The sequence below is a fragment of the Dipodomys spectabilis genome, unplaced genomic scaffold, assembly GCF_019054845.1.
Source record: "Dipodomys spectabilis isolate Male_0828 unplaced genomic scaffold, ASM1905484v1 ptg000125l, whole genome shotgun sequence".
Taxonomy (NCBI): Eukaryota; Metazoa; Chordata; class Mammalia; order Rodentia; family Heteromyidae; genus Dipodomys; species Dipodomys spectabilis.
This window is the reverse complement of record NW_024870802.1, coordinates 20070637-20083119: the sequence shown is the minus strand read 5'-3', so window position 1 is coordinate 20083119 and position 12483 is coordinate 20070637. Positions and strand designations below refer to the sequence as shown.

General features: G+C 33.4%; 1 protein-coding gene across 1 annotated transcript in view; it reads left to right on the top strand.

Moving 5' to 3' along the window:
* Hectd2 (HECT domain E3 ubiquitin protein ligase 2) overlaps window positions 1-12483 on the top strand; it is a 70660-nt gene that overhangs the window by 31816 nt on the left and 26361 nt on the right. Inside the window, exons 3-10 of the mRNA XM_042689310.1 lie at window positions 2032-2170; window positions 3289-3391; window positions 4042-4131; window positions 5236-5300; window positions 7617-7662; window positions 9737-9846; window positions 11397-11545; window positions 12051-12174. Coding sequence (XP_042545244.1) covers window positions 2032-2170; window positions 3289-3391; window positions 4042-4131; window positions 5236-5300; window positions 7617-7662; window positions 9737-9846; window positions 11397-11545; window positions 12051-12174 — 826 coding nt within the window. The remainder of the gene's footprint in view (window positions 1-2031; window positions 2171-3288; window positions 3392-4041; window positions 4132-5235; window positions 5301-7616; window positions 7663-9736; window positions 9847-11396; window positions 11546-12050; window positions 12175-12483) is intronic.

Here is a 12483-nt window from a genome sequence, read left to right as displayed (position 1 = left end):
CAGGAGGCTGACACCTGGAGGATTGAGATTTCAAGCCATTCCAAGCAGCAGAGTCTATGAGGTTTTGTTTCCATGTGACCAGTTCAGTAGAAAACCATCCATAAGCAAGAAAGCCAAGTGAGAACATGAGGTTTTGAGTCAAGTCCCATTATAGACACAAAAATGAATTAATAGACAGATGATGTGATAGGCAGATGGGTGATCAGGTGGACAGACAGAAAAAGTTGATAAAATTAGCTAATGCAGTTACTAAATCTTTTTCTGTTTCCAAAACAAATAGATTCTGTAAAGGTAGCAACAGAAACAGCACTGGATTTTAATCTCTCTAGGAACATGCAGAGAAACTGAACTAACATTTAAGATCATGGAAATAATTTACAATGAAATCAACTAAAATGTCTACACAAATCCCCAAAGATAAAAAGGACAAGTTACCAAAACCATAAGTTCTTTATAAAGTTAACTTCTGGACAGAAGGTACCAGAAGAAAGCACCAGGACTAGCTGGTGAGAACCATAGAACTTCAAAACAAGCAACAGATATTTCACTGGAAAGCTGATTTTAGAACAAAAACTGACATTGGGAAGAATGTAGAGATCCCATGCAGCAATCTCAAAGCTGAAGGAGTGGTCTCCTTCAGTCTAGGACCCCTTACTGAGCCTACTATCAAATCAGGAACAATAGAGATGAAAATATAAGGGGCGGCAAGGGTTTGGGGAAAGCAAACCACCAAATATTTATGTTCTACATAAAAACAAAAAGGGTTTAGTGAGGTTCTGAAAGCTTGGAAATAATATTTTAAAATAAAAATTAGTAAGAGAAAACTGTTGTGATCAAAACCTATAGTTTCTTATTACAAATTTATATTGTAATAACAGGCAATTAATGACAATTGTCCACAAAAAGTTAAGATCTTAGTTCAGAATTTACTAAAATACATTTAAGAAAATGATAATAGCACTTGAAAGATCAACTTAGGTCCTAATTTAGAAAACTTACATAAGGGAAATGGATAATTATAGAAAAGAATTAGAAAAAATATTTGAAATAAAAGGAACATATAAATAAATATAAAGCCCTAGAGAATCAAAAGATTGAAGGAAATGTTTGAAATTAAGGAAAAATGAAGAAAAATTAAACTTCGAGAGAAATAAATTAAAAATGGAAGTAAGTACCTGTAAGCTCCCAGCTTATCAATAATTAGAGCAAAGGGAAAACTGGTTAGAATTTTATTCCTTGACTAGTAATGGCTTCCTTGACTAGTAGTGATTTCCAAGTTGAGCTTGCTTCATAATAATACATTGAGTCATATATTTTTGTGAGACTTTTCCTTGTATTTGTTTTATATTAAAATGTAAGGGTCATAAAATGTAACAAAAAGGCAAACATACTGGTAGATATTAAAGAAAAATTTCACTCAAGGCTGTGGATGTAACTTAGTGGTAGAGCACTTGCCTGTCATGTACAGATTATGTTCAGTCCTTAGCACTGCAAAAAAATAAAACTCATCTAAATTGGTAAAATAATGCTGACAAACCAATAATTATGAAGGACACTATATGAATGTATTCTAAAGCTTATAAACACTAAAAACACTGAGCCTTTCTAGAATATTTCTTGAAAGACAATGTTAAAAAGGCAATTGGGGGAAAAAAAACTAAATTCCATTGCTAAGTGGATTTGGAGAGAATGGAGATAGGGAAGAAACTCTAATAAATATACCCATTAAATTATAATCACCTTAGAGATGGCCTGCTTTCAGTCTATTGAAAGTATTTTCTTTTTCTAATAAACTTTACTATCACTTTCACTAAAACTAAAATACATACACACATTAAGGTACAGATCAAGGTGCTATGAGTGATGTAGCCAGGAGAGGATAAGCGTGTTGCTGGTCAGTGCCCTTCACTCTGATAACCAGAATTTAATAAAAATAATAATTTGCTTTCTGTTCATGTTGAGTGAGCATGGCATTTGGTAACTTGGAAGTTTGATGATGAGTTACATTGAATGCTTTCTGATACTTTACAGTGAGAGACCTACCACCAATTTGCCTTGATGTTAGACAAAAGCAGCGAATCTCTATTGATGTATTATCATCTGAAATGAAGGCCCCAATCCTTCCAGAACCACTCCTTCCTATCCAGCCCAAAACTATGAAAGACTTTCAGTAAGTTTCAACTCACTGGACTTTCAGCTATCTTCATTCTGTGTTTTACATAATTTAATATCTTTTGTGAAAAATTCATCAAACTTGTAGGCCACTATAAAATCAAGAGTAAAGACACCGACTATGTGTCTCAAGTTGAGGTTGATAAAGGTTAGCTATGTTAAAGCAAAAGAAAAGAAACACTTAAGTAAAAAAAATGAGTCCAAATATGCAAAAAGAGATGGTGATAAAATAATAAAACTCTCTAACTTTTTTTTTTGGTCAGTCCTGAGGCTTGAACTCTGGACCTGAGCGCTGTCCCTCTGCTCTTAAGCTCAAAGCTAGCACTCCACCACTTGAGCCACAGCACCACCTCCCGTTTTCTGGTGGCTTATTGGAGATAAAAGTTTCACAGCTTTTCCTACCCGGCTGGCTTTGAACTGCGATCCTCAGATCTTAGCCTGCTGAGTGGCTAGGATTACAGGTGTGAGCCACCTGCACCTGGCTAGAACTCTGACATTTAAAAAAACAAATCCAGTGGTGCTGGGAAGATGGCTCAGTGATAGAGTGCTTACCTCCCATGCGTGAGGCCCTGGGTTCGATTCCTCGGCAACCACATAAACAGAAAAAGCCAGAAGTGGCGCTATGGCTCAGGTGGTAGGACACTAACTTTGAGCTGAAGAGCTGAGGGACAGCACCCAGACCTAGAGTTCAAGCCCCAAAACTGACAAAAAAAATCCAGCTACTTTTTTACACATACTATAAAAACTATGTCACTATTCAAAAACTCAAAGGACTAAGTAGGAATGAGAAAGCAGAGATACAGAGAATAAACAAAATTTTCACAAGTTTGACTGAGAAGGAGAGGAAGTAGAATGACAATTAGAAAGGCCAGGTCAAGAATAAACTTTTTTTTTTACAGCAGGTAAATGGGAAAGTTGAAACTTGATTAATATCATAATCCAGTTAAGAATTATATATATGTATTTTTCATAAACTATGTTTACGTTAACAAGCAGATTTCTCTATCTGGTCTCAGTATTTCAAAGTGCATAGTTGGTAACATATATATTTAAAATAAATAATAGTGTTACTTGAATAATATTTCTATATACAGCTAATGCATATTTCTATTTTAGGGAAGATGTAGAAAAAGTTAAGACATCAGGGGATTGGAAAACAGTACATGATTTTTATCTTACAACATTTGATTCTTTCCCAGAATTAAATACTGCATTTAAGGTAAGAATATATAAAACATTTTCATTCATTTTTAGTTTAACATTTTCCAAAATATATGACTTTATCTCATTACCAACAATGAAACAACTTTTTAAATAAAAATACATGTATTGATTTTAAAAAATCAAATGTGTAACAAATATTACTTAATACCTTAACTATTAAATTTATTTGTATGGCTATTAATGATTGACTCAATTCTTTTAGTTTTTTCGTTGTTAAGGCTTAAACTCAGGGCCTCAGCCTCTTACTGGTCTCTGTTACTTGAGCCACATTCCCAGTCTTCTTGCTGGTTTGGTTTCCATTCTTCTTTCTTTTCCCCCCTCCCTCCCTCCTTCCTTTCCTCCCTCCCTCCCTCCCTTTCTTCCCCCCTTCCTTCTTTTCCTTCCATCTTTCTTTCTTTTTCTGGTCAGTTGGACATAGCATCTCTCAGACTTTTTTGTCCAGGCTAGCTTCAAGCTATGATCCTCAGATCTCAGCCTTCTGAGTCACTAGGATTACAAGTATAAGCCACTGGTACCCAGCTAATGGTTCTTTTTTACAGAATACTTTTATAAAATAGTAAAAATTATCAAAGAATAGTGATTCAGATATTACTAATAATAGTTCTTAAAATGTTATATACACTTAATTTTTAAATTAACTTACAGAAAGATGCCACGGCTTTATTTAATACCATTGAAGACTCTGGGATTAATGCTAAATTTGTGAATGCTGTGTATGATGCCTTACTTAGTACTGTAAGTATTATTTATGGACACATTCAAATGGTACAATTCTGTTTCTCTTCTGTATTTCAAATATAACCATACAATGTAAAAATCACTTTGTAACATAAGTACATTAGAAACTGATATCATTTTAAGTAAATGTAATTGAATTTCTCATTAATTATTACAAATATACTACTCTGTACTTTCTGCATAAGTTTTCTGTAAATCTGAGACTTCTCTAAAAAATAAAGTGTATTACTAAGAAAATTGGGCTGTCATATCACAAGAACCATCTCACCCAATGGCCAAATATGAATCAATTTGGCTATTAAAATCAAAATAACAATGAATTATAACCATTGTGGAAAATAAGAACATTTGAATCCATCTAATGAAAAATAGATGATTGATAAATATATTTTGAAAGTAGGAGAAATAAAAAGAATGTGGACTAGTAAGTATACAAGGAATTAAAATGTTTAAAATTTAAGATTTACAACCATTATAGTAATAATTGAGGTAATCATTATCATAGTCAGTTAACTAAATTGCCAAATTGACAGCTGACAAAAGGTGATGTGATGCACTGAGGTATCATTTATGAGCCTACCAAAAATATAATCACAAGAAAATAGATGGAAAAAAAACAATAAATGCCTAAACTCTTCAAAAATGTCACTATCATGAAAGACAAAAAAATGAAAAAAATGGTAAGGAGTTTTGAAAATAGTTATCGTGGAAGGTAGCAAACTATTGTAAGATTGTCAGTGTTGTGAAGTATCCTTTTGACTGCACAGTGTGTGTGCAGTCAGCCCATAAATTTAATCTTTCTCTTACAGGTCTTTCACTAAAACTATTGTTTTCCAGTTATGTAACTGTTGTTGATCATCAAAGGACAACTGGACATATTTTTCCACTTGTCTAGTGCATATCCCAGGGAGAAATCTCACTGGAGTTTTACATCATTTTTGTTTCCTAGAGCTTTAAGAAGAAAAATGAATACTACTCTATTAGTACTTAGCCATCACATCTGATATTAATTATTGAAACTGATATGTAATACAGTTAGCATGTAAAAGTCTTAAATAGCTAATCAGATTACATTACTTTATTATTTTCTTTTGCTTACAGCCTCAAGACATTCAGAAGACAGTATTGAAGGGAATCATTAACAGTCTGTTACGAGAGTGGAAAGGGTAATTGTAACCAGTATTGTAACCAATAAATATAGATTACTAACTTACATATCTCATATATCTTTTTTTTTTTTTTTTTTTGGGTCTGGTCGTGGGGCCTGAACTCTGGGCCTGGGTGCTGTCCCTCAGCTCTTCAGCTCAAGGCTAGCGCTCTACCACTGGAGCCACAGCGCCACTTCTGGCTTTTTCTTTTTGCTTATGTGGTGCTGAGGAATCGAACCCAGGGCCTCATGCATGCAAGGCAAGCACTCTACCACTGAGCCACTTTCCCAGCCCTCATATATCTTTAATATATTTTATGTATTTTACTCAGATATTTTAAGTGAATCATAATAATAACATGGATCAGAAAAGGATTATAAAACGCTTGCAACAAAGATGCTTAACCCAGTTTGTGATTTCTCACAGGCTCCATACAAAAGCATCTGAAAATTGGTGAATCATTTAAAATTATGTCATGTTTTGTGTAGAAATATACATTTTTAACAAATATAGGTTGGATAGTAATCAGCAACCACAGTTTAATAGTATGGGCATTACATTTAGCTTTTGAGATGTGTAGTAGCTTAAGCAAGTATTTGTTTATACCCAGTACAAAAAAAAAAATCACCCTACCATAAATTTAGTTTGGGGGGCTGGGAAGGTGGCTCAGTGGTAGAGTGTTTGCCTTGCATGCATGAGGCCCTGGGTTTGATTCCTCAGCACCACATAAACAGAAAGAAAAAAGCCAGAAGTGGCGCTGTGGCTCAAGTGGTAGAGCGCTAGCCTTGAGCTGAAGAGCTGAGGGACAGCGCCCAGGCCCAGAGTTCAGGCCCCACAACCGGACACCCCCCCCCCCCAAAAAAAAAATTTAGTTTGGGGCTTCCTGGTAACCAGAGAAAACTTTTCAGAAAATGATTACTGGCCTCAGAGAGAATAAGTTCCTGTTACTTCTCAGTCAAGTGCCTATGGATAGAAGAGAGCTAGGTCTTGTGGCTCTTTTCTGTAATTTTAGCTACTTGGGCTGCCAAGATTAGAAGGATTATGGTTCTAGGTCAGCCTGGGCAAATGTTCAGGAGACTTTATCGCAATAGAAGTTGGGCATGATGGTACATGCCAATCTTCCCAGAAGGCAGCATAAAATATGAAGATTGTGGAATAGACACAGGCTGGGCACAAAGCAAAACCCTATCTCAATCCTACTAGTGCAAAAAAGGGATGGGAAAGTGGCTGGTTTAGTAGTAGAGCACCAGATTAGTAAGCATGAGTCCCTGATTTGAAACCCCAGTACTGCCCAAAAAAAGAACTGGGGAGAATGGTTTAGGCCAAACTGGGAGTTAGATGCTTTCTGAGTACTATAATGAAAATACCATCAAAGCATTTTATCAAACACACTCATACTGTTGTTGCTGATATTTGATAATTCATGTGAACATAAATGACAGTGTCAGTTTTATGAAGTCTTCACTGGGATGGGAAAGGATTTCAAAGCAAAGGTGACAGAAATAGATCATATAAGAAAGAAACCCTCTTGAACCTTGAAAATAATAAAGCTTTGATATCTGAGTTTTGTTTTAATCCAAGATTAAGCCAAGATCTTGAAATGCTATCTGATTGTCATGCAAATGAAACTTTTTAATTCAGAAAATTACTTCTGTGAATCTATGGGAAAGTATCAAATAGATCTTGAGTAGGAGAGAATCACTTACCAGCTCTGTGAATAAAAGAAATTCTTAAAAGCCTAGCAGAGCACATAATCCTAGCTGTTCAGGAGGCTGAGATCTGAGGTTCACAATTTGAAGAAAACCCTGGCAGAAAAGTCTGTGGCCATGAGTTCAAGCCCCACTACTGGCACAAAATAAAAGTTCTTCATCAAATCCAATCATGTATAATCCAGATTAATACAGAAAAAAATTATTAATCAGAGATTATTCTTTTACCTAGAAATATACTAGATACACTTAAAATATGATGTGATATGCAAGCATACATCATCTATCACTTTAGAAATGAACATATGAACATTCTTTAATGCATAAGTATTATGTAGATTATCCCATATTAAAACAAAAACATAAATATTCTAGAATTGTTGATTATTATTAGACATAGCTATTTCAGAATTAGTCATGATAGATTTTTTTTTCCAATTTGATAGCTAGCTATCCTAGTTAATTCTCTGGCTGGTTGCCTCAGAACCAACCTACTGTATACACAGAATAACTTATAAAAATAATACAATTTAACTTATTTTTTCATAATGGTTGTTCATTTTTATTAGATACTATGAGATTAAACATTTCTTCCAGTAATTGATTATGCTTATTTCTCTTTCAGCCCACGAAGTAAAGATGATCTTAGAGCTTATTTTATACTTTTACAGGTAAGATGTTAAGAACTTCATTTTGACAATATTTTTGATACTTTTGAGAATTATTAATGCTGTAACAAATAAACATCTATTGGATTAAATTTTTTTAAACATTCTAGCAGTTCCAAAGTTTGAACAAAGGGTCTCACACTTGTTATGTAGGCACTCTACCACTTGATCAACTCTCTTTATGATGATTGTGTTGGGTTTCTTTTGAAATAGGGTCTTTCTTTATGCTCAGACCAGCCTGAATTGTGATCCTTCTACTTGTGCTTCCCTACATCCCTGAGATGACAGGCAGTCACCAATTTATCCAACCGTTGATGAAGATGGAGTCTTACAAACTTTTTATTTTTTGCCCAGACTAGCCTCAAGCCATTATCCCCCACTTCTGCCTCTAAAGTGGTTGGGATTACAGGCCTAAATCAATGCTCCTGCCTAAAAATTTAATTCTTGACTCCCTGCCCACAGTATTTGGGAATAAAAAGGTCCTTTTACATTCTACTCAAACCTCTGTTCTTATAACTAGTTTTGCTGGGCTCTAGAACTTGCATTTATTTCCCCATCTACTAGGTTTCAAACTTTCTACGTATTTTTTTTAAATTAATGATTTAGAATTCTATTGGAAAGTTAAATTTCGTTTCTATTTATTATAAAGCAAAAATTAAATAAGCAAAAAATGGCAAAATGTTTTCCTTGCCAAATAACAGAATCATAGATGAAAAAAATTGAGGCCTAAATTTAAAAAATTACTTTTTTTTAAGAAAGTTATTAACTTAGGTAACATACTATGTATTATTCTTTACAATTTACAAGAGTTATTTGTATATATTAACTCACTTAAAGGTAAATTAATAATAATGTAATATGGTTAGTTCAATTTATCATAGTAGTGGTAGTATGTCCAATAAAAGGAAATGATAGGAAAACAAAGAACATAAGAGAAAAGAGGGAAATATAGAAAAAAATGACCCAAGAAGTTAATTAAAATAGAGATACAAGAGAAGAAATAGCTAAGTGAGGAGGGAAGAAAGAGGAAACAAAAACCTACAAAAATGACAACATGAAGGTTACATTTTTAGATGACTATATTAGTCATCAGTAAGCTCCAAGAACCATCACTGTGTGAAGTTACTACATAGGGTCACTAATTTTAAATTCTCCTATCCACAAATCAAGTTTAAAAAACATATAGTACTCTCTTATTTTTTCAGAATATCAATGATAACCATTTTTATAAGAAATGCTAAAATGAACATTTTGATAACAAGTAGAGTTTGGGAACTGTTCACAAGCCACTTCTTCAGTATCTTTTAACATTTATAAGCAGGGCGCTGGTGGCTCACACTTGTAATCCTAGCTACTCAGGAGACTGAGATCTGAGGATTGTGGCTCAAAACCAGCCCCAGCAAGGAAAGTCTGTGAGACTCTTATCTCCAGTTAACCACCAGAAAAACAGAAGTGATGCTGTGGCTCAAGTGGTAGAGCATATGCCTTGAGCTGAAGAGCCCAGGCCCAGAGTTCAATCCCCATGACTGACCATAAAAAAAAAAAAGAAAAAGAAAAACCAAACCCATAAGTTGTCACAAACTATTACATAGCTCTGCCCCTAAGCTCCCCACTTCTGCTTTTGCTCTTAATTCTGCTTTTGCTAACTTATTTAACTGTGGCAGGTGTTTTATCAGCTTATTTCTTGTTTAATTGAATAATAGTGATCGACAGAATAGGTACTGAGCTAGGTAGTTTACATATATTTTCTTCTTAATAATCAAAACAACTCCTAAGACAGATACTATTCTCATCTAAGTGGTAAGGAAATTGAGAATCAGAAGTTTAAGGAACATGCCTGAAGTCACACAGTAACTAGTAGAATATACCCTCTGACCCAGAACTGACCCATGCTTTCCAATGGCAGGGCTGTATAACTTAGTCTCTGCTAATTGAATAACAAATAGGTTATTGTATTGAAGTATTTCCTAGTCTGAAATTTGATTCCTTGAAGTTATCACTTAAGTCGTTAAGCTTAATGCCTTTCCTTTTATATGTTAACACAGTTTTAACATAATTTTTTTACTATCTTTTTCAGAATCCTCAATTTAATAACACATCTACGTATGTCATCTATGCTCACTTGCTACGACAAATAGCTGCCTTAGTGGAAGCTGACCATCATTTTCTAGTTCACTGGTTTAAAAAGTAAATCATTCTATAATACTAAGAATTTCTGTACTATCACAATTCTTAATTTACTATTAGTAATTTTACTTTTAAATGTGTTAGATTATTTCAAAGGTCTTTAGAAATGCTTATAAAGGTCTTAGCATTGCTCATAATTTGCGATGCTTCAAAAGTCAATTATAAAAATATACCTTTAATACTATATAAAGTATAATTCAAAACTGTTCTAGCGTAAGAATTTTGCTGTACAAGCTCTTGAAAATATCTACTGCTTTCAATTTTTTATTTAACACATTGCTATCACTGCCTTTTTTGTGTATCTCAAAGATGGAGATTGGATTTGCTGGGACGTGTTTTTTTATTTCCTACGTGCTTATTAACAAATTCCATCATTGTTTTCATGACATTTCCTCCTCACATAAAAACATCAAATTGTAAAAGTAAAAAACTTTTTTTCCTTCAAAACTATGTTCACATTAACATAATTTTCTCCATCATGGGTCAAAGCAAAATACATACAATTTTTCAAAATAATTTCCTAAGTACAATCAGTTCTCATTATTGACAGTACTTACAAGTCTACAAAGTCACCACAAATGCTAAATTAAAAAATGCTGAGTGAGCCATCACTTCTTGAAAAAATATAGTTAGGTTCGTGAGAGCCTTTGATCACATTTTTGTTATCTAGTCAGTGTATAACTTTTATCAGTGTTTCTGCTTAAAGATATCTTAATGTAGGTTATGGATTCACTAATAGTGAGCTCATTACAGTAGTACTATAAGTCATGAATGAATAGCACTCACATTAAATGTATTTCCTCCATAAGGTGCATCACATACTTATTACTTATTCTATTATGTAAGTCATTTGTGCTCACTTGGTACGACAGATAGCTCCCATAATTCACTGTTTTAAAAAGTAATGAATCATTCTATAATATTAATAATTTTGTAGCCTCACAGCTTTTAATTTGGTATTAGTAATCTTAGTGTTACTAATATGATACTAGTAAGTAGACAGTAATTTATCATTACCATTAGGGACCATTTTGAAATGGCAGATTCACCAACAAAAAGCACAAATAAATAAGAAAAACATGCCATTTGACTGTATAAAGGATAGTTGTGTGCTGTATGAGAACTGAACAAGAAGACAGCCTTGTTCAACCTCATCTGGAAATGTACCTGTGAGGTGACTCAAATTTTTCTTTTTCTTTTCATGTCCACACATGATCATAAAAGCTAAGTATTTATTTTGGAGTTAATAAGCAAACAGGATTAAGAAAATTGGAACATTTATAATTACAGAATCTGTGAATAATGAATAAATATCAGAAGCCCTAAATATTACATTACTAGCCATGTAATAATTTTGGGGTTCAATTCTCCTATGTTCATAGTAGAATTTTTTATCTTTTAATAGGTTGCCAACACAAGACAGAGAATTTGAAAGACTGAATAACCTGAAATTTTATGCATATAGGATATAGTTTAACAATGTTTAACAAATGCATTAATAAAATAGAAAATGAGAATTTTAACCAGAATTATTTCAAAATCTTTACCAGATTATCCCAGAAGAGGTTCAAACAGTTGGTAGAGAGATTGCTGCAATTTATTTCCTTACGCCTGTTTCCTGCAAAGCCTGAAGAATTTCCCCCTATAACAAAGTGTTCCTGGTGGATTCCATCAGCATCTAAAGTGTTGGCTTTACTTAGTAAGTTCTTCCTGTTTTGTCATGTATGCGTTTCTTTTGTTAAATATTGGAGACATTACTCAAGAATCTCAGATTCTCTGAAGGAAAAATTTGTATTTTTAAATTTTTATTGCCATTTCACAATTTATAAGCTTGAAAAAATATGTCTTTTACTGAACAGTATTTTGTTTTAAAGCTATTAAGTGCATAGTAGTGATTGCTGAGAAACATGAGCTTCCATTAGTAACTGAGGACCCCTAGACAAGAACACACTGATGGGGAAAATATAAGTAGACAGCCATCTGCATGCTCCTTTGGCTCTTAATGATTTCCAAAACAAATTTTTTAAAAGTAAAAACCTACGCTTTGACCACAATATTAAAATTGCCTTTCTCATTAGAGCTACCGCTTTTAAAACATAATTTTCTAGGTCAAGACTGGCTGGTAAATGTTAAAATGTTTTTATTTCTAGACTAAATCATATGCTTGTTGGGAAAGGCCATTATGTTAGAATTTATCTTTACAGATACTGCAAACAATTTGGTTCATCCTCCTCTTATTCCTTATACTGATTTCTATAATTCTACACTGGATCATATTGATCTCATGGAAGAATATCATACTTGGCAGAGCTTTGGAAACTCTCACAGGTACGATGAAAGACTCATTATTCACCTAAAGGAAATACTATTTAAAATAATGACAATTTTAAGTTTGCATAAATGATATACACATATACCTTTACATATAAATACATATAGTTTAGATATCCAGCCCTGGAAACACCAATTATATTTATTAAATCATTTTCTTTATTTGCTACATTTTGAATGGATATACAAATTAACCTGGTTTTGGTCTAGTTAATAACATTTTTTCAAGAAGGAAATGATTATATCCGGGTATATAGTTTCTTCTATCTTATTCTGTGTAGTGCTATCTAGTACAAGAGTCATTTC